Source organism: Ahaetulla prasina, chromosome 10, assembly GCF_028640845.1.
Source record: "Ahaetulla prasina isolate Xishuangbanna chromosome 10, ASM2864084v1, whole genome shotgun sequence".
Lineage (NCBI taxonomy): Eukaryota > Metazoa > Chordata > Lepidosauria > Squamata > Colubridae > Ahaetulla > Ahaetulla prasina.
In genome coordinates, this window is record NC_080548.1 from 7399713 (window position 1) to 7423160 (window position 23448).

Below are 23448 nucleotides of genomic sequence, written 5' to 3' on the forward strand. Positions count from 1 at the left end.
TTTCCAAATAAGAACAAGCATGGCATATTCCAAGCCTTTGGCAAAGACCACCCAGCTTTTTCCTCTCTCACACAGGAAATGTCTCTCTTAATTTTGATGGCACTGCTGGCCTCAGTGAACTTCCTGTTCTTCTCAGGCTACAATCCCAAGTACAGTCCAAATAACAAATAACGCTGTCATGTAAAAGCAACTTGATTCTGGAATTTTAATCAGTGAAATATACTTATGAATTAATATCAGCATTCTGCAGTATAAAGCATGGTGAACCTTTTTTTCAGATGCTTTTCAGAAGAAGCATTTTCTCTAATGAGTAAAGTTCCTTCAAAGGTTGTACTAAGCATCTAAGATTTTTTATGTATTTTCATTAAAAAAAAAGTCTGCTGCCCATTATTTTAAAGTGGTAACAGAAGCTTTTATTTTTAATGAAATAATGGACTAACCCTTTGGTTGTAAGATGGAAGTGAAAATGATTTCATCTGGTATTTTAAGAAACCTGTTTTCAGGAACCTCTTTGAAGAATTCTAGGTTTGCACTGAAGGGTAGACATTAAACATGTGCAGCCTTCGAAATCAACCCTGACTCAATCTGTAATCCCTTAGAAATAGGACAATATTTCACACACAGCTTACTTCCCAGACAGCTACGTCTATATACAAAGCCTGGCCAATTTTCAAAAAGGATAGGGCAAACATTACTCGGTTCTCCAGCATTAGCCTGTTGAGGAAGAGAAGCTGCAGCTTCTAATGCAAGTCTCAACAATGGTCCAGGCAAACAGATTCAATGTCTACATAAAAGAGGATAAATTGTTCCAATGAACAATAGGTCATCTGCAAAGAAAATTAAGAGGGCCACAGAGACCAAGATTTTAAAAAAATCACTCATTCTGTGAGAACTATTGTCAGCCTGGAGGAACCTAATCCTGATACTAAGAATGGAAGGGGGGAAGAGAAGAGAAAGGGAGAGAGAGCGAGAGAAGGAAGGGAAACAGGACTAAGTTTGCTGTTACAGGTTAAAGCATAAGATCAAGTAAAGTATGGCTTTTACAAGGTATGATGGACACTAGAAGGTTTCAAAGAAGTTTACTTATATTCAGAAATGAATATCAAGGGCAATCTACAATTAGAAACTTGTTTACTATGGAATGTCAGTTGCTGGGAACAGCAGCAACCAAAAAATGCCCTTATTGCAGACTTCTTAGGAGATCTCACCAGTACTGGCACTTGTAATGACTAGTAGCATTTCTGCTCGATCCAGCAATTCCTCAGATAAAGCTATGATTTAAACAATGTCCATAGTTCTAGTTTTAATAGCATATAACAACAGCGTATCCACCTAAGATGCCACATTGCTTTTCAGCTATATGAGCCATGGTGGCGCAGTGGTTAAAGTGCAGTACTGCAGGCTACTTCTGCTGACTGCCGGCTACCAGCAGTTCGAGTCTCACGGGCTCAAGGTTGACTCAGCCTTTCATCCTTCTGAGGTCAGTAAAATGAGGACCCAGACTGTTGGGGGCAATCTGTAAACCACTTAGAGAGGGCTGTAAAGCACTGTGAAATGGTATATAGGGCAAGTCTAAATGCTATTGCTATATTGCAAACAGAGCTTTCCCTTTGGCACATATATGCAGACAGAGAAAAAAAGGAGAAAGCAACTCCTTCCTTTCCAGAAAACAAGTGGAAAACCAAACTGGAAAAGTGAAACATGGACAAACAACTTTAAAGTGGAAATTCACTCTCTTCAAACCAAAATACAATCTTTACTTGTTACCCCACCTAACTCCCTCCCCCAGCCCCCCAGCTGCCATTGCTCACCCTCATTTGCCACAACATCTCTCATGGCAATATGAGCACAGCAGCCTGCGCTGCATCTTCAGTTTCCGTTCAACTCCAAGCCAGTCTATGTTTAGTTTCTAATTTGAAAATAAAAAGACAGCCTCCAAGGAAGCATGCAGGGAAGTCCAATGTACTTAAAACAAATTTTAGGGATTTAAATTTAAAAAAAAATTGCCAGAAATTTTACCTTCACATCTTCATCTAGTTTCATGATCTTCTTAATGCGTGCCAATGGGAGCTCCTGAACTCTGAAGTCTTTCTGCAGAGAGTAACATAAAAGAAATCTGACAATATTCCCAAAACTTACAACCAGTAAACGATGAGACAGCTATCCAACTGTTATGGTACAGGATATTGCACAAACCTTCCCTAGATATGATGAAGTCTCGTGTGTTACTTTTTTTTATTAGTGATCCACTGTTACAATTAGGCAAGTGGACCTCAGGATTGTAAAGAACAACAGCATGATTTGCTGCAACACAATCAAACTCTCCAGAGATGCTTGGGTAAATATACAACCAGATAGACTGGTAATGGTTTCCATGGATGTTCAACCCGAAGTCTGTTTTACATTGAAATTTATTAAAATATACGGTGGTAACCATCCAGCTAAACAAACTTCTCTTGATAATTCCTTGTCATTCTTTCCCCAAATTAGAAAAACTCCATAACCTTCAAGCCCCTGTAGCAGCTCAGGAACCTTTATGTCTAACAGACAAATCTGTGCACTTAAAATTTCAATCTTTCTCTTTTCCCAGAATGAAAATATGTAGCATAACCCAAGGTCTGATACTACAAAGTCAATCATGCTTGAACAAATAACATTTTGCCCATTTCTCCCCTAAAAGTTAGAAGAAGAAAAAAGTCTGTGGGTAAATATCGGGCACACAGAAAAAGCAATGGCTTTTTTGCTGATTATTACCAATTGGCATATGGCTAGCCTGTTCCTCTCGACTGTGGCAACTCAAAATGCAGAAACTTCTCTTAAGTAGCATAAACAGACCAGAATCAAAATACAATAAAGCTAAGTTCCCTCTTTAAACTACTCCCAGAATAACCAAAGTGTGGGTAGGATCAGAAGGATATTTGCCAATTTGAGCTCAGCTTAGGTTCCTGTCCCTTTTGCATGTATATTCCAGGAGGGGATTAAAAGCCAGTCTTCCCACCACCTTGTATTTGTAGCCATTCTTAGTCTTTGCATCTAACGGTGAAAATATACAAGAGTGTCAGAAGGAAGAGCTTGGTTCTTATCATTTTCGTTTTTTAACAAGGACCAATTAACAGGTAGGGAAGGTCATATTACAGTGTTGGGCATTTTAAAGAGACATAAAAAACCTAAGCTACAAGGTAGGTTTTTTAAAAAACCATTTAGAATCCTGATCCAGCCCTAGAAATTAAAAGGACTGTTTTAATAGTAGCAGCTAGAGATATTTGCATTTCCTCATTCATGAAAGCAACAAGATTTTGTACCCGCCCAAGAGTTTGTACTTCCCAAAGCTTCCAATTCACTTGGGGAAAAATGGCCATAAAGACTACAGTCTGCAGGAAAAAGTGTGGCAGAACCACCTGAGCTGAGCTGAGCGTTCTCCTTGGGCTCTGAAATCTGGGATGGGGGGGGGGGAGGCAGTTCTTTGCTCCACTAGCAAAAATAAACAAACAAACAAAAAACCCAGACAGCTACAAATAATACCATCTTGTGTCAGCAACCCCATCAAGCACCTGTTGTGAGAATTCTGGTAATTGGTAATCCAGTGTAGCCCACCAATATTTCCTCCAAGTAATAGAACCAAATCTGGTGGTACCATGCTGTTGGGACATTTAGAACAGGGTCTGGGATTCTTCCGTTAACCATAGTTTCTCCCAAACGGAGAACTTCCCAGGTATGTGGACCAACTTTTTAGCAACAGCTATGGTGGCAGAGTATTTTGGGAGTGGAAAGCCACATGTCTGACAAATGCCTGAGCTGAAAATATTGAATTGAAAGAACAATTACAAGATCCCCACCCCCACCCCCAAAGATGACGTCTGTGACCTTCAGGATGCCCATTTCTATGAAGTGACTACAAGGTGAGAGGAAGCAGGGAAACTGCTACATAGTCTCAGCCCCATAAAAGAAACCTCAGGAGTTTCTAGGGTAGACAAGTCAGTCTGCAAGAGAACACGAAAACAAGACAAAGTAGAAAACGATTGTTCTAAGAAATACAAGGTGTTCCCTTATTCTCAACACGGCAGCATCCCGAGAGCACTTGCCAAGAATGCCAGTCTCACTCAGATCAGATATTCAACTAAGTGCACATCTCTTGTATGGATTACATACAGCTCAACAATGAACACTGAGGTCACTGCAAATGAAAGGAAACCTGAACTTCTGTACTCTTACTGATCACTTGGCACAGCTACAGCAGAAGACAGGATTATAAACACACACACACAATCTAAATTCAAGACAGAATTTCAGCACTAGTTACAAGCAACAGAGCAGCAGATAAAGAGGTCCACCCCCTTTTGTGATAAATATCCTTTTTCCATAGCCCTAAGCAGAAAGGTTATGGCTCAATATTCAAGACTGTAGTTAAAGTATAGTGCATTGTTTCATACATAAGAATGCTCTAAATTTTTTTAAAAACTGCCCTTCCCTGGAAGCTTGTAGAATAAAACTCTTGACCATACATAGCTGAAATCTCAAAGCTTTCATGTGGTAAACCTCTGGGAACCAAGCAGTCAGAATAATTAATTCTACTTTTTAAGTTCTCTTGTTGTTGTTAGTTGCGAAGTCGTACCCGACTCATCACGACCACACGGACAACATTCCTCCAGGTTTTCCTGTCCTCTACCATCCTCTGGAGTCCATTTAAGCTCATTATGTTCTCTACTGGGCTCCAAGTGTCAAATGAAAATGCAAAAGCTTTTTTTTTTAGCATGCTAGTTTTGTGCCCAGTTCTGAGATTTAATATTTCATTTTTTTAAATGAAAGTAGTTTTTTCCTAGGGGTGGGGGATGCTCAATTAAACTCTACTACAGTTAATGATATGGAGATACAATTCTCTTACAAAGTCTTGTTAAGAGTCCCCACACTGAAAAGTTCCAATTGTTTATTTTTAGCCTCACGCAAGTATTTTAAATAAAGCTTGACAAAATCAGTAGTGCTTCGCGGAGGAGGATTTAATAGATATTATTTAGTTCTCTTCCTTGCAATTAGATGCTAGCCAGGCTTTTCTTGTCTTTTTTCCCTCTGAAGAGTTCAATATTCACGTGGAACTCTACAGAAAGTCCCATCCTACACAAATCTGTCAGCAGCACAAAAGACAACAACCCAATCAACTTGGAACAGAGGTAGTAGTCCTTGATTTACGATGACAACTGGAACTGGAATCTCAGTTGTTGAATGGAGCGGTCATTAATGAGATGCCCACATGACTGCTTCATTCAATGACTGCAATCTGAGCTCTCCTAGTTGTGATTGTTAAGCAACCACAGGTCATTAGGGGAATAGAGCAGGACACTTGGCAACTTGTTGTAAGTGCAAATAGGTTGCCAAGCAACCAGATCATAGTCATGTGACTGCAGGTGGGAGGACTTTTAATGGTGGTTGAAAGTAATTTATAGATTGTAAAACATCCTTTCTGAGCCTAACCTATGGTTCCAGCCATCACAATAATCTAATGGTTGTTAAATGACTGGCCGTAAATTAGGGCTTACCTGTATAAAAGATCCCTACTAAAATGCTAACTACAAGGATTTACCTCATTCCCAATCCAGTTTAGAAAGACCATATATTTAGCTGTCTTTCCCCATCATTGTCCTTTAACATCTAACATTCAAAGCCACACCGCCTCAGGACATAAGAATTCCACTTAATTGTTCCAGTTGCCAGTACAATCTGCTCCAACCTGGGATTCTAAATATGTGTTGGGAAGGCAACTTTACAACTTTATAAAGAACATATAAAATATATGCAGATATTAACATATACAATACCAGTTTTTTTTAAAATGGAAGAAATGTGTGGTTTAGTGAAGTTTAATAAAAATATCTCAGGATGAAATGGGATTAGATTTTTCAAAATGTGTTCCATTCTATAATGAATTCATTTCTAGTATTATTGGGCTTTGTAACAAATTGGAACAAGGAACCAATTTGCTTTTTGCATTTCCAATATTTCACAAAAAGGATTTGCTTATTTCAGAAATTCTGATTTCAATAATGCGTCAGCAATAAATATTTTATACTAATTCTAAGCTTAATATTTGAGGTAAATAAATTTTTTTGCACTACATGTATAGTCATAAAGATGGAACAATGAGAATTTAATCTCATTGTTCCATCTTTATGACTATACATGTAGCCTTCAGTTAACAATTCATTCAGTGACCATTCACACTTATGGTGATGCCAAATGAGTGACATATATGACCAGTCCTCAAAATTCCATTAGTCACAGTGCTCCTGGGATCACACGATCATGTTTCCAACTATCACGGTGTCCCGTGGTCATGTGATTATGATTTGTGACCTTCCCTGCCAGATTCTCACAATCAATTTCAATGGGGAAATTGGTAAGAAGTCAGAAGTCCTGATCATACAAGGTTCTTCTCATGTGATTCACTTAAGAACAGTAACCAGGGACTGCTGGAATTGTCATTGCTAGTTTTCTAATATTCTACTTTATTTTCATAACTGTTTTGTTGCTGTGCCATTTATTTGACAGCATGAAATCAATTAAGTGTAGAAGAGCACTGAATAGCAAAGACTTGAAAGATGTTAATTTTCTCCTGTTATTATTATTATTATTATTATTGTTTATTATATTTGTATACCGCCCATCTCCCGAAGGACTCAGGGCGGTTCACAGCCAATAAAACAACAGAAAACATATAATACATATAAAAAAGCAAAAAAGAATAGAAAATTAATTCAATTGATGGCCTAAAACTTTTAAATACAAATTTAAAACCCCGTTTAAAACCCCTGATTTAAAACCCCAATTTAAAACTACGTTCACGCTAGTCCTGCTCTTCGAAATAGCAACGTCTTCAGCTCGCGGCAGAAGGACCTGAGGTCGGGGAGTTGACGAAGCCCCAGAGGGAGCTCGTTCCAGAGGGTAGGAGCCCCCACAGAGAAGGCCCTCCCCCTGGAGGTCGCCAGCCAACATTGTTTAGCTGACGGTATCCGAAGGAGGCCTTCTCTGTGAGAGCGCACTGGTCGGTGAGAGGCTAATGGTGGCAGTAGGCGGTCCCGTAAATATCCCGGCCCTAAGCCATGGAGTGCTTTAAAGGTGATAACAAGTACCTTGAAGTGAACCCGGAAGACCACCGGGAGCCAGTGCAGACTACGCAGGAGGGGTGTTATATGGGAGCCACAAGGAGCTCCCTCTATCACCCGCGCAGCCGCATTCTGGACCAGTTGGAGTCTCCAGGTACCCTTCAAGGGGAGCCCCATGTAGAGAGCATTACAGTAGTCCAGGCGGGATGTAACAAGGGCATTTGCGACCGTGCATAAGGAACCCCAATCCAGAAAGGGGCGTAACTGGCGTATCAGGCGAACCTGATGAAAAGCTCCCCTGGCGACGGCCGTCATATGATCTTCTAAAGACAGTCGTGCATCTAGGAGGACGCCCAGATTGCGAGCCCTTTCCGTGGGGGCCAATAGCTCGCCCCCAATGGTCAGTGATGGAATTAGCTGACTGTACCGGGCCGCCGGCATCCACAGCCACTCGGTCTTGGTGGGATTGAGTCTGAGTCTGTTAATAATATCTAACAAGCTGAAGAAATTGCTCTCTTTTAGTTTTGGTACTTTCCACTTCATAAAAAAATAGGCATTCATTAAGACAGCAAGAATGGAAAATTCTGGATGTAATCTTTTCCTAGATTTGTCCCGATCTTTAGAAAGTTTAAACATTCAGTATTATACAGTATATTGAAAACTTATTTTTCTGTGTGTATCAATTTAAATATATTTATGCAACCCTTCCAGAAGGAGTGCCACTTCCACAGAAATGATGCAACCATAAGGAAATATAATCCATTCTGAAATCTGTGATAGATTGCCAGCATGATAGCAAAATCTGAAAATCAGAGCCACTTGGCTGCCTCATTCTTTTGAATCCTGCAACTTCTTGAATTTAATCCTTGGCCTTTTATTACTCCATATATAATTTATTACTTGTGCAAGTGGTTTCATACCTTGCTCTCATTAGAAACTAGAATCATTTGAAATAGAAAATTTAGTCTTGGTAAAGTATTCATCTTAAATGCTGCAATTCTGCCTAATCAAGGTAAAAGTCTTCTATCCGGAAATATGTTATTTGCTTCCAGTTTAATAAACAATTATTCTTAAATAAATACTTTTTTAAAAAAAACCAAATACCTTATTTTTCAGAGTATAAGATGCACTTTTTCCCCACCTAAAAGAGGGTGAAAATTTGGGTGCATCTTATACACCGAATGTAGCCCCACCCACCCATCGACCCCCACCCTTTCGGAGCTTCTCAGAGAGCCTCTCAAACAGCCTCCAAAAGGTCCGTTTGAGACGCTGCCTTTACAAAGAGAAGCTCCTTTGCAAACGGAGCTTTTGGAGGCTGCAAACGGAGCGCCTCAAACGGAGACCATCTCAAGCAGAATTTTTTTTCTTATTTTCCTCCCTCAAAAATAAGGTGTGTCTTATACTCCGGAGCCTCTTATACTCCAAAAAAAAATGGTAGATGTCTTTTTAAAAAAATGTTTAAGAACAATTGTTTACTAATCAGGAAGCAAATATCTTCTTATATTAAAATACGTTAATCAATATATAACTTGCTTTTCATCCTTTGTCAACTTCCGTATCAATATCTGTTGTGTCTTGACCGCTTTCACAGCAGCCGGGGCCTTCTTATCTGCTCCCGAACACGGAGGAATGTATGCCTCCCGGCCCCAGTCCTGGCTCCATGCCCAGACAAGCTGAAGAGGAGGGGGCACCTCCCGGTCCCAGCCCTGGCTCCATGCCCAGGCAAACGGAGCAGCTAGACCCCTCCCCCTCCTCCACAGCATGTGAGCCTGAGGAAAGTTTATTTCCAACAGCTGCTGATTGGAGTGACCCTCGCATCAGAAGACTGGATAGGCGGAGGCAACAGAAGGAAGGGAGGGGCAGGTCTTAATGAGTGCTGAGTCATGGAGCCACACCCCATGGCCTATATAAAGGATCTGCTTTCTGGCAGTCTCTGAGTCAGGCAAAGTCGAACTTATCTTGCTGAAGTCACTTTCTGGTCTCCTGCCTGCTCTGAGGACTTTGCTAGGACTTTGGGCAGAGCTGCAGAGGCAAGCCTGATTCGGATTTCCCTAACCCGGCCGTCAGCGGAGGAGTGGGACACGACAATATCTGAGTTTTCTCTTTGATTTGTTAGCCTAACACCAAATTATAATATTGCATATCAACACTAAAGGGACGCGGTGCCTCAGTGGCTAAGACGCCAAGCTTGTCGATCAAAAGGTCAGCAGTTCAAATCCCTAATGCCGCATAATGGGGTGATCTCCCGTTACTTGTCCCAGCTTCTGCCAACCCAGCAGTTCGAAAGCATGTAAAAATGCAAGTAGGAAAATAGTGGGAAGGGAACAGCGTTCCGTGCCCCTTTGGCGTTGAGTCATGCCGGCCACATGACCACGGAGACATCTTCGGACAGCGCTGGCTCTTCGGCTTTGAAACGGAGATGAGCACCGCCCCCTAGAGTTGGGAATGACTAGCACATATGTGCAAGTGGAACTTTTACCTTTACCTATATCAACACTGTTTAGAAAACCTCAGGTTAAGCAAGTGCTAGTACAACATCGTCAGCAAATAATTTCAATTTATACTCTTGTGAAGCTATTTTGACTCCTAGGATTCTATTTTCTTGACATATTTGGACTGCCAACAATTCCTCTGCTAATAAAGATAAAGGACCTCCTGCTTCTCCCACTCATCTACACACCCTCTGAATTGACTTTCCTTTTTCTAGGCTAAGGGTGGGTGGGGGTGGGGGCATTAACCTGGCTGTCAATGAATGTCAATATCTTCTTGAAAAAGATCAGAGTGCAGCTAAACTAGCCAGCTGGGAGTGGTGTAATATCAGTCAAATTTCTGAGAGTGGCCAACTAGTTAGCTGGGGTGCCAGTGTAATGACTATGTGTGAATTTGTGTTGGTCAGTCTGCTATTCTCAGAAGGCGGTGGGGGGGGGGGGGAACACGACTGAGCATTTTCCCAGGAGTGTTAAGAGCCAGACTGTAAACTTGGTTTTGGTGGGTGTGGCAGGGGAAAGATACTGCAGAATCTCCATTCCCTCCCCACTCCAGAGGAAGGATACTGCAAAATCCTCATTCCCACCCCACTGGAGCCAGCCAGAGGTGGTATTTGCCAGTTCTCTGAACTATTCAAAATTTCCGCTACCGATTCTCCAAACTGCTCATAATTTCTGCTACCAGTTCTCCAGAACCTGTCAGAACCTGCTGGATTTCACCCCTGGTTGGGGGGGAACAGTTCTATCTGAGAAGGTAGCATTTTTGGTGCTGCCTTCTCAAGGGGGAATTTTTTAATCTCAATATCAATGGCCCCATTATCCTAGTCTGGTTTAGTGGTTAAGGCACCAGGCTGGAAACCCAGAGTTCAAGTCCTGCCTTAGCCAGCTGGGTGACCTTAGGCCAGACACGCTCTCTCAGTTCAACTCAGCTCACAGGATTGTTGTTGTGGAGAAAATAGGAGGTAAAGTGTGCGTTTCATTGCCTTGAGTTACTTGCAAAAATAGTAAAGGTAGAATACAAATGGATAAATAAAAGTGTTATTCTGTGATGCATTGTTTTACTTAGTTAGAGATTACAAACATGAGAGTTTTAATAGTATATAGCAATGACAGGTTTTCAAGACCAAATGGCCCCACAATCAACAGAAGTGCAGACCATTCAATGGAATATGTTTAACCAGAGAAAGCCACACATAGAAATGGATGCTTGTCAACTGCTGAAATAGTACACTGCTCAACATGCAACTATGGAACTTCTTCTGACTTGAAGGTAAGAGCAAAGTATTTTTAAGCACATGGATGATACTATATTTTAATGACACTGTTTCAGTGAACAACTAAATGAAAAATGGAAGATGAAGATTCCACCACTCTGGCAGGAAGATTTTTATGGCATTCAAATACTTTTGATTGAAATACATCTGCTAGTCTTTCTTAGGAATATCTAGAGCAGGGGGCCCCAACCTTTTGGATCTCAGGGACCACTAATACGAATCCAGCAGGCCGCTGATGGGATGGGGTCCTTCAGGCACTCCCCCTCATCTCTCTTTCTCTCTCACACTATTTCTCTCTCATTCTCTTTCTCTCTCTCCCCCACTCATTCTCTCTTTCTCTCTCTCTCATCTCTCTTTCTCTCCCCCCCACTCTCTCTCTCATTCTGATTCTCTCTCTCTGATTCTCTTTCATTCTCTCTCTCTCTTTCATTCTGTCTCTTTCTGTCTCTCGTTCGCTCTCATTCTGATCCTCTCTCATTCTCTCTCTCTCTCTCATTCTCTGATTCTCTCTGTCTCTGTCTCTTTCTCTCTTTCACTCTATCTCATTTCTCTCTCTCTTTCTCTTTCATTCTGTCTCTTTCTCTTTCATTCTCTGTCTATTTCTCATTCTCTCTTTTTATTCTCTGTCTCTTTCATTCTCTCTTTCTCTCTCTCTCTGTCTCATTCGGATTCTCTCTCCCCCCCACTCTCTCTCTCATTCTGATTCTCTCTCTCTGATTCTCTTTCATTCTCTCTCTCTCTTTCATTCTGTCTCTTTCTGTCTCTCGTTCGCTCTCATTCTGATCCTCTCTCATTCTCTCCCTCTCTCTCATTCTCTGATTCTCTCTGTCTCTGTCTCTTTCTTTCTCTCTTTCACTCTATCTCATTTTCTCTCTTTTTCTCTCTTTCATTCTGTCTCTTTCTCTTTCTTTCATTCTCTGTCTATTTCTCATTCTCTCTTTTTTATTCTCTGTCTCTTTCATTCTCTCTTTCTCTCTCTCTCTGTCTCATTCGGATTCTCTCTCTCTCTCTCATTCTCTGTCTCTCTCATCTTATGGGCCAGCCAGTGTCTTGGCGCTGAGAGGAAATCAAACATCTCCCTGAGAGACCGAGGTGCACAGAGCATCAACAAGGGCCAGAAGAAGTGCGGGAGCAAAGCACTACTTGAACTTGCATGGCATCAGCATTCCGCCTCGGTATATTTGCACCAGCTGCTGGTGCAAAGCAGCCCTTGTCTCCTTGTCAGAGCGGTAAACGGTGACTGGTTCGGAGAGCAGCTAGATTTTGCTCTCCATTGCAGATGCCAGATCGGCCCCCTGCAAGCTCTCACCTCTCGAGGAGCGCTTGCTGAAGCGGCATGGGAAACTTTGGCCAGGCTCCTCAAGAGACGAGCTTGCAGGAGGTCAATCTGATGTCTGCAATGGACAGCAAAATCTGGCTGCTCCCCGGACCAGTCGCCGTTTACTGCTCAAAGTCCCAAGCAGCAGGAGATGAGGGCTGCTTTGTGCCACTGTCTGATGCAAATATACCGAAGCGGACTGCTGATGCCACGCAAGTGCAACTAGTGCTTCGCTCCTGCAGCTTCCAGCCATCGCAATCGCTGCTTCAGCCTACTTACACCGCCCCCTCTTCGCCGCGGCAACACACCATTATTTCATTCCGGACAGAGGGCTGCGCTCATTTTTGCATATTGCACCACCTGCAAAGTTGCACATTGCACATGCCACCCCAGGGCAGAGATTTTCAACCCCATCACGGCCATTCCCATATTCCAGAGCTGTAGTAATCACACTCACAGGACTGTCCCATTGGTCATCCTGGAGCAGCTCCTCCACCAGGGTGCACCTGGCAAAAATATGAAGATTTCTCCATGGACCACCAAAATTTTCTCGCGGACCAGCAGTGGTCCATGGACCACCGGTTGGTGACCGCTGATCTGGAGAATATATTTTATATAGAAAGAGGTAGCTGATAAACATTTTTCTCTTGTTGCAAAATCAGAAAAGGGTGACTTTCCCACTCTAGTTGCTCTAGTAACTAGCAACTCATGGAGGAGATTGTTAAGGTTTTTAAAAAAATTTTTAGAGTCATTAACATTGGAAAAAGTCTGAACTTTCTCTCCTTCAAAAGCACAACATGAAAAATCACTAAATGCTCATGGACATAGCTAGTAAAAGGTCTATAAACAATTTCTCTGTGGGATGGTATGAAAAAAATCTTACCACTGTTAGGTTTCGAATCTCATCCATGACTCGAGGCCAGAAAGATTGAAGACACTGCTGTGCATCACTGTTTCCTCCTGCAAAACCCCCATCTGTGGACATTATGGTAACTAGAAAGAAATCAAATAATATACTAAATGTAAAGAAGGTGTGGATAAGGTATATATTAAAAGATATATAGCATATGGTGAATTGTATAGTAAAATAAAGATGTTCCACAAAGCTTCAAAGCAAGAACCTAGAGAGGATCATTCCTCAAATACCTTTTAACAACGAAGATTTAATTCCATCAAACCTTGGAACAAAGCAATTTTGTTGGTCAAGGACTTTTGTAAGATCTGATTCTATTCCTATTCCCTATTCCCTTTGGTACACTTCAAGGTGTATTTTCTCTAAGTGATCAATCCAAGGAGTATCTTTTCTCTCAGAATTTATTTTTTTATGTTTTATAGATATACTTCCTGATATTCCTTTTTCTTGCACAAGACCATGAAAATCCTTCTCTACCAAGCATTTGTCTTTACCATAATCTGTCAAGGAACTTCCTATCTTCTCTTCCACTGATTTAATTCAGATACTTTTATTAGTCTTAGACCAGGGGTGAGGAACAATGGCCCCTTTATGACTTGAGGACTTCAACTCCCAGAATTCCTGAGCCAGGATGGATAAACTTATTTCATATGAAGATGTTATGTTATCCTCATCTAAGCACAGCAGGACTCCTTCAAATAATCTGTTTGCCTAACTTCTAAGTTCACCTGTACTGACTTGTTGTGCATGTATATATATGTGTGTGTGTGGTTACATCATCATGCATTTTGAATATTACTGTTTGAAGCATTTGTTTTGACTGCAAATTAACTTCTTTTAATAATGCTCTGGGAAACTCATCTGTTTCCAAGATTGTATGGCTCCTCCATAGAATGACCGTAGGCCCAAGCAGCCATGAAATCCTGGAAAAAGGTATCGCTTCTTAAAGGAGCAATCTCCCAGAAATTTCTGGGAGTCAAATCTAAAGCTCCACACAACCCTGCTAGGGAAACACAAGGAAATAGAATAAGGATCCTAAATCAGCTTTAAAAAAACCTCAATATTTTGCCTTTTATGTGCAGTCTTTATCTTATTACCAATAGACAGGAGAGACAAGTTATCTTTCAAGGATTAATTTCTGAACAATCTAGAAGAAAACATAAATAATTAATTAAAGACTATGGTTGGCCCAAAAGTATTCACTCATAAGAGACTACCCTCTGTGTCTTCCTATGATTCTTTGCTTTTCCCTGCTTTTTTTTCCTTTCAGCTTTTTCTGACATGAATAATTTATTTATTTTTATTTATGTATTCAATTTATATCCCACATTTCTATTTATAGCAGCAGGTATTCCATTCTACATTTCTCAATATTTGGTGCAGCTTAAAGCTTAAATCCAATGCAGAGATATGTTGTGGTGATTGAAGCCCAGAGGATATAAATATATCCAGGTTTACAAGATATTTGTAACTTCTCTGTAAGGGTCTGGCCTTGACTTTTTCCATTCAGATGGAAAATCAAGATCAAATGGAAATTCATTCTAAATCCAACAAGTTAATTCCTTTGAGAGAATTATAAACATTCTTAGCACAGACTTTTTTAGAGGAGAGAGGAAAAGATTCATTTTTCTTTAGGAACCATATTAGCAGCCATCAGGGTAAAAGGGATCCCCAAATAAAGTAAGTTTTTATTATGGGAAACCCTTCTGCCAAATGTAGCAACTTCAGAAGCAAGTATACATACAAAGAACTCCAGGTACATATTGTGTGAACTGTTGAAAGCAGTTTGTAGCAGCATACAAATCTAATAGATAAAGGATATGGGCTGATGTTAATTGAGAAAGCATCCTGAAAGCTATAGCACACATAGCTAACCCTTGAGGAGAAAGGGTCATCAGTTTACACTGATGATGTTATCTAGTTTGGAAATGAAATGTCTGCAAGAAAACCACAAAGTTCGGAGAGCAGCAAGGCCACCAAATGTCATACTATTTTGGAGTGGTTTTATTTAATCCTCTCAACAGCAACACAATGAACGCTCTAGCTGGATTCACAAAATATATTGTAACCCAAACTTGTTTAGCAAAACACAATGGTTTGTTTACCATGTAGTTGCATATGAAACATTATTTGTTACATTTATTGCTTGTTTTTCTTCAGGAGTTTACTGCAATATATATGGTGGTCACTCTTCCCTATTTCCCCCATAAAAACCACCCTGTGAAATGAGTTGGGGTAGGTGAATGAGTGTGAATGGCCCTAAATTGCCTAACTTCTTTGGCTAAGAAATGGACTGCAGTCCAGCACCTAAACCAGTAAACCACAATATTTATTTATTGAAGTGGTATAGCTGTCCATCTTACCACTAGTGACTCAGGGTGCAAACAACAAATGGATAAAAGCCACAGATATATAAACAACAGATATAAAAAATATATGAGACAATAGCACATACTCACCTAAAGTGATTGCCTCACATTCATACCATATGCTAAAATAATAGTGGTGCTTCTATACTGAAAACCAAAAAGTAGCAAACTATATTTTAGCATGTTTTATCATTGCTGAGTAAATTTAATCTTGAAAAAGACTATATCCTTCCCTTATTAGCTCCAAACTGAACCATGAAAGGATACATATTAAAATAAAAGGTGAGTAGAACCCAAAAGTTGTTTACTCAATAAACATGTCAGCTCATCAACTACCATATTATTGATCTGGATTTGAAAAAGAAACATGACAATTTTACTTCCCAAAAATTGCAGAATATTGACTTTCCTTTGTAACCGTACAGAAAATATTGTTGGGTTACTTTGTCCTCATGAATGATATTCTAATTTGGATTAAAGTGAGGGGGGAGGGAACCCATCTACCTCAATTAAGTAATATTGGTGGGCAATAATTCCTTAAGAATGAACTCTTCCAACTGTACAACTGCAGAGACAAAAGACACAGCTGAAAGTGCAAAGAACAAATTTGTAATACATCATATTTTTAAGTAACTCTAGAGTTGTGGGTATAAAGAGATATCGCAAAGGTGCTTTCTTTGTTTTCCCTTGAAGATGTTTCGCTTCTCATCCAAGATGTTTCATCAGTTCTAGCAGGATGGTGGGCACAATGGAAGGATGATGGGAGGGGGGGAAGGGGGAATGGAAGATAGATCCTTCCATACCCCAACCAATGAAGCTTCTTAGATGAGAAGAGAAACATCTTCAAAGAAAAACAAAGGAATTCCAGCTGCCTTTTGAGAAAGCACCTTTGAGACAAACATAACTTGGATGACAGAGAAGGAACATTGGCTTACCTGAAGGTTCCTTCTATGTATGTTGCGTGAGAGTCCAAAGCAATGGGTTGTTAACTTCAGCTGATTGGCCAGAGACTGAGTTGAATTTGTTTAAACACGCCTCCTCTTCCTGCTTAGCTCCAATTTATTAACAAAGAACCGGTACTTGAGAAGATGAACTCAATTGGGAACTGGAAACGGACCAAGAACCTCCAGACCCCTGCATAGAACAAAGAAAACAATAAAGGAACATAGGGCGGGGTTGGACTCTCACGCAGTGTACATAGAAGGAACCTTCAGGTAAGCCAATGTTCCTTCTCCTGTACGCTGCTTAGAGAGTCCAAAGCAATGGGATATACCCAAGCTAAATATCCCTAGAGTGGGGAACAGAGGAATCCAAATTGTCAGCGGCAGGAAGAACTCGCTGCAGGACCCTCCGTCCGAATGAGGCCTCGGCTGAGGCAAATTGGTCCATCTTGTAGTTTTTGATAAAGGGCGAGGGAGAGGCCCATGTGGCTGCTCTGCAGATGTCCAAGATAGAGGCTTGAGTGGCCCAGGCGGCTGTGGTAGCTGCACTGCGGGTGGAATGAGCCGTGATGCGGCCTGGAAGATGGTGTTTCTGCTGGTCGTAGGCCATGGAAATACAGGCTTTTATCCACCTGTCTATGGTGGATGGAGATACTTTGTTGCCCAGAACCCTTGGTTGAAAGGAAACAAACAAGGATTCTGTCTTCCTAAACGGAGCTGTTCTGTCGAGGTAGATACGTAAGGCCCTGCGTACATCCAGCGCGTGCCACTGACGCTCTGAAGGATGTTTGGGATGAGGGCAGAAGTCCGGCAAGATGATCTCCTGAGACCTATGGAACCACGTGTCTATTTTTGGAAGGAATGTAGGGTCTAAACAGAGAATGACTCTGTTAGGGTGAAAAATGCGTAAGTCCTTCCTGACTGATAGAGCAGCCATTTCGGAGATCCTGCAGGCAGAGGTTATGGCTATGAGAAAAGCGACTTTAAGGGTTTAGAGCTTGAGGCTGGAGGAGCTCAAGGGTTCGAAAGGGGATGAAGTAAGCATCTGAAGGACCAGGGTTAGATCCCAGGTCGGATACCTGTGGACCGGGGGGGGGGGGGAAGCAGATTGTAGGCTCCACTTAAGAAACGGCGGATACGGGGATGTTGAGAAATTTGGAGGTCCTGTCACAGAAAAGGACAGTGGCAAGAGCTGCAACCTGCAGACGGATAGTGTTGGTGGCCAAGCCTTTGTCCAATCCGTCCTGGAGGAATTGCAGGATCTGCTGAATAGAAGCAGAAGTGGGGTCTATTTGATGTCTAAGACACCAGCGGTGGAAGGATGACCACGTGGCCTCGTAAATGCGCGTTGTGGATGGGCGTCAGGAGGGTGGAGATGACTCCTGCGGAATGCTTTTCCTTCCTTAGGATCTCCCGATCAAGTGCCAGGCGGCTAGTTGATAACACTGAGGCTCTGGATGAAGAATGGCTCCTTGGCGTAGTGAAATCTGATCTGGTGGAATTCGCCAAGGTGGAGTGATGGATAGGCTCATCAGATCCACAAACCAACTTGAAGAGGCCAGTAAGGGGCTATGAGGAGGACCTCCGCCTTCTGTTCCAAGATCTTCTGAATGACCCTTGGCAGAAGAGGGGTTGGAGGAAAGGCGTAAAGAAGACCCCGGGGCCACTGACATCATAGGGCATCTGTTCCTTCTGCTCCTGGGGTGTGGAATCTGGAGAAGAATCTCAGCAGTTGGTTGTTGGTCGGGCTGGCAAAAAGATCTATTATGGGCAGGCTGAATTTGTTCGTGATGGAAAGAAACAGATCCGGATTTAGTTGCCACTCTGATTGGTCGATGGTGGTCCTGCTCAGCTTGTGTGTTGGCGACTCCGGACATGTGTGCTGCCTGTAGTGATAGAAGATGCCTTTCTGCCCACAGGCCCATCGCCTCTGCCTCGTTCATCAGGAGGTGAGAGCGGGTTCCCCCTGACAGTTTCCATAAGCCTTTGTGGTTATGTTGTCCGTCAATAACAACACATGATGGCCCGCTAACTGTGCTCGGAAGTGTCTTAGAGCCAGATGGGCTGCCCTCAGTTCCAACCAATTTATGTCGTTTTTGAGGTCGTTGGGTGTCCAGCGACCCTGGGTCATCTGATCTAGGAGATGAGTACCCCAGCCGTAGAGACTTGCGTCCGTGGTAAGGACGAGGTGGTGATGTTCCAGAAACGAGCAGCCTTTTGCTAGGGCTGGGGACATCCACCACTGCAGGGATTTCCTGAACTTTGGGGGCAGGAGGATCCTGGTTTCTGTATGACTGGTGCCTGCCCTTTGGTTTGGCAGAAGTAACTATTGTAAGGGTCATGAGTGGAGGCGTGCCCAGGGAACGATTGCCAGACAAGACACCATCTTTCCCAGTAGCTGGGATAGCAACGATAGTGGGACCCATCTGAGTGCCCTTACCTTCTTAATTGTGTATCTGATGTTGTTGAAACGGTCTTGAGAGAGAAACACCTGGCAAGATCTGGTGTTGATCCTCGCCCCCAGATGGACTATGTCGAGTGATGGCATGAGATGGCTCTTTTCTCTGTTCACAGATAATCCGTGATCCTGTAGGGTTTGAATCATTACCTGTAAGTCCAGTAGCGCCTGTTGGAAGGAAAACAACTGGATTAATATATCGTCCAGGTATCACTGTATTCGGATGGGAATTGACCGTAGGTGGGCCGCCACTGCATCCAGAATCTTGGTGAAGGTGCGAGGAGCAGATGAGAGGCCGAAGGGAAGAGCCCTGTATTGAAAATGGGCCCCTACATAGCTGAACCTGAGAAAGCGTCTGTGGGCTGGCCTGATGGGCACATGTAAATAGGCCTCTTTGAGGTCGATGGATGTTAGATAATCTCCCTTTCTGATGCTTCTCAAAATTGAACTGAGGGAGTGCATCTTGAATCTGCGATACTTGATGTGCAAATTTAGTTGTTTTAGGTCCAGGATGGCTCTGCTTCCTCCTGATTTCTTCTCTACTAAGAATAGAATGGAATAGAAGCCGGTCCCCTGATGAGGTAGGGGTACCGGTTCTTTGGCCCTGATGGATAGCAGGTGCTGAATCTCTGCTTCCATTTGAGCCTTTTTGGTGGACTCCTTGGGAATGGAGCACTGGATGAACCTCCTTGGGGGTTCGGAGTTGAATTCGAGAGTTAGGCCCAGTGTGAGTGTCTGGAGCACCCAGGCGTCGGTGGTCGTGTCGTGTTGTGCCAAATGGAAGCGAATTTGGCGAGGCGACCGCCGATGGGATCCTGATCGGTATAGTCATTTGTTTCTGCGATAAGGCCGGAAACCGGATCCACGGAAGGGGCGTCTGGCCTGTGGTTGTCTGGATCTGTCTCGGAAACTGTCTGTCAGGTGCTCTATCGGGGGGCAACTGGAAGGATCGTTGGTAAGCCGGGGATTGAAACCCGGGATCCTGGGAACGAAAGGGCTGCCTGCGATAAGGGAAAGAACCCCGTCTGTCAGATCTTCTGGATATATAAGGGAGGACCTTCCGCTTGTCCTTCCCTTCGACTAAAATTGGGTCTAGGGCCTCCCCAAAGAGGGAACCGCCCTTGCATGGGGCAGCTGCCAACCGCCACTTGGTTTTCATGTCGGCTTGCCATTGTCTGAGCCAAAGCAATCTTCTGGAAGTGATGCTGGAGGAAAGGGCTCGAGATGCAAATTTTGCCGAATTAAGGGTGGCATCAGCAGTGAACTCAGCAGCTGCGACCAATTTATTTATGTCCTGATGCAATCTGGAGTCCTCTTGAGGAATCCTTGCTTGCATTTGCCTAAGCCAGAGTAAAAAAGGTCCTTGCGAAGAATGAGGCTGCTGTGGCTGATCTAATGGCCCATGCAGCCGCTTGGTGGGTCTTACGGGTGGAGAGTTCCGCTCTGCGATCCTCGGTTCGAAGTCCCTCTGCTGCATCTGAAGGAATTATGTTGGAGGAGGAGGCCAAGGTGGCTACAGGGGTATCTACAGTTGGAACCTTAAGAAGGTCCTCGAGTTCCTGATCTGTTGTGTACATTTTCTTGTCTGACCCACTAGGGGTGGTACCTGGGTGACCCCATTGATGTTGAATGATGTCTAAGAAGAGCTTAGGTGATGGAATTACCCGTTGCTCTGAAACTGGTTCAGTGAAAAGGAATTTGGTAGGGTCAGATGTATCTGAAGCACCTTCCAATTGGCGTGAAGCAACCCCCGTGTTGGCTGTGATTTTGGTCTTATGTAATAAGGTATAAAAAAGTTCATGGCGAAAAGCCCAGTGGGGGCAGGCTTGTCTGGAGCAGATTCCTCATCCTCTGATAAGTTAAAATCTGCCATGTCTTCTTCTTCCCCCAAAAAGGAATCCTCACTGTGGTGGGAAGGGGTGGGAGAACGTGTGCGTTGAACGCGTTGTCTGGTGTGATGGCTTTCAGAGTGGGATCTTTGGGCTGAAGATCCAGCTGGAGAAGGGGCTGGAAAACCTCTCTGAGTAAAGGCTGAATCAATGCCTTGCGAAATAGTTTGAATAATAAGATGGCGTATGTCCTGAGGAATACTAGGATTGCTGTCCTCTCTCTGAAGGGTCCCTGCTGCTGTGGGGGTAAAGGTGGCAGAAGGTGCCTGATGAGGTGGTTCTGGCATGGGTCTGGAAGTGTCCCCAAATACTGCAGTGACTGTCTCCTGGTTTTCTCCTGAACAACTTGGGAGAGTGGGAGACCATCCAGGTTAGTTTAACAGGGGCTGATGAGAAGCTTCAGTCTGCTGAGGTGAGGTAGAGTCTCTGATGCCCACAGGATCTTCCCTGCAATCCTCTGCTAATTTTTGTTTGGCCTTATCAAATTGCCTATCCAGGGCACGCTGCCTTCTTAAGGCATCCCTTTTTGCAGCAGCAGCAGTATGATGAGAAGCAGAAGATTTGGATCTGGTAGAGGGTACCCTAGATTTGGATCTGCTTCTATGAAGGGCTGGGGCCACGTTGGAATGGTGTCCCTGGGAGGGTGAGGAAGAAGCCAGGGAAGAAGACCTGCTGCGGTCTGCCATCTTGGAATAGAGGCCTGGAGTCAGTGGAAGCCTCAAATAAAACTATAGCCCCGAATCCTGGAATGAGATGAGAGGAAAAGGGCTGATTAGCACCAAGCCGACACCACGGCTTGAAAAGTGCCTTTAAGCTGTGTGGAGTGGTGCTAGGGGGGGGGGGTGTCCCCAAATTTATGGTGCGAAGCAGACACCACTGCTTCTCAGGCGCCTAGTCACCGCAGCATTGGCAGGGGGAGCTTGCATCCAACAACACGGATCTTTCTCCACCCCTGCAAGCGCGAAGCCGACACCACGGTTTCTCCTGCGCTCCGCTGGCCGTAACTCATGATTTTGAAGGTCCAGCGATGTCCCAGGCAGTCCGGACAATCCTACGAGGCTTGGATTTGGCGAAATGACTAAAAAAATGGCCGCCGCTGCTCTAGCGGCTCAGCTGAGCGGCGCTGGGCTCCACGCAAAGCGCAAGCCTCTTTCGCCTCGTTTTAGGCTCCCAGCAGCAAGGAATAATAAAGAAAAGTTTTTTGGAGAGGTTTGAGAATTTTTTTCTTTTAATTTAAGGTCCAAATACGCTGATTGAAAAGTCAAAGCAATGGAGCTAAAGGAGGTAGTCTCTCTATGGCCGACTGAGTTAATAAACTGGAGCTAAGCAGGAAGAGGAGGCGTGTTTAAACAAATTCAACTCAGTCGCTGGCCAATCAGCTGAAGTTAACAACCCATTGCTTTGGACTCTCTAAACAGCATACAGGAGAATTTCCATAGTTGTGTAAACAGATAACACCCTTTTTCTAACAAGCTAGGATGCTGGTTAGGGTTGCTATATGGTTTATGATTAGAGCAACGTAAGTGTTTTTAATAACAGCTTCACTTTCTTTGGGAACTAGGGCCCACATATGGAGGATGGCCTGGAAAAGGTGAAGAAAGCATATTATTATTTAGAAAGAACATTTACAGAACTCAGAATTCTATTTAAGAGCAAACTGAAAGTCTGTTTCTATACAGAAGCAGTCCGGATCAAAGTGATTATTTGCTTTTAAAGTAAGATAAAAATAAGGTTCAACCAATGAAATTTAAATCTGCTAAATGTTCTCTTCAAAAATAATATCAAAGATCCTTTTAGAAATGACTGTGTTAACTATACCATTCAAAGGTTGCATAGAAGAGTGAGAGAAATAAAAGACTGTTTTATTTAAGTTTGAATGCCTACAATCTTTTTATGCAATGGCGTAATGGGAAATGGCTTAAAGCCAAGAACAATTCTAACGTAAGTGGATATGATTCCCACTGACTTATGATCCATTGTGTCTTGTGGATTTTATTTTGGCCTTCTTTCCCGCCAAACACACTCACAAGTCTATTGTTTGGAAAAAATTGTCCAGAAACAATTATTGCATGAATTTTCACTCATGTGGTGTAAAACAGCGAGTTCTTTTTTAAAATAAAAACTACCTCTAAATCATCCTATGAAGAAATTAATAGCAGTTAGGTTGCTTATATGCATCAATAAAGAACAATTATCCTCATACATAACTTTTTTAAAAAAAAATATTATCTACAATTAGTTAAATTTTCTAAGTGTCCAGGTTAAAGATGTTTGATGAATATTCTTTAATATGCAGAGCATCATAGCTTGCAGAAATAGGAATTCTGTTAAATATCTAGAGAATTGGCTAGCATAAAGACACAAAATGTAATCAGGTCTTTCAAATGTACATTTAGTTGACAATCGTAATACATGAACAAAGATACAGTATTTTACACTGTAGAACAGGGGTCTCCAACCTTAGTAACTTTAAGGTTTGTGGACTTCAACTCCTAGAGTTCCTCAGCCAGCAAAGCTGGCTGAGGAACTCTGGGAGTTGAAGTCCACAAGCCTTAAAGTTACTAAGGTTGGAGACCCCTGCTGTAGAAGGCATGAGAAATAAGCAAATTCACACAGGAAAAAGTACCTGCAGTTTTTAAAAAAACGCCCAGTGTTAAGACCATAGTGATAGGCACCTCAACTCTAGCTGCTAAAGTTAATTAGGTC

General features: G+C 42.8%; 1 protein-coding gene across 1 annotated transcript in view; it reads right to left on the minus strand.

The window, feature by feature from the left end:
• The window catches only part of NFYC (nuclear transcription factor Y subunit gamma), a 64077-nt gene that overhangs the window by 20229 nt on the left and 20400 nt on the right, over positions 1 to 23448 (minus strand). The window contains exons 2-3 of the mRNA XM_058195821.1: positions 13056 to 13165; positions 2020 to 2091 (exon numbers count right to left, since the gene is read on the minus strand). Coding sequence (XP_058051804.1) covers positions 2020 to 2091; positions 13056 to 13157 — 174 coding nt within the window. The 5' untranslated portion in view covers positions 13158 to 13165. The remainder of the gene's footprint in view (positions 1 to 2019; positions 2092 to 13055; positions 13166 to 23448) is intronic.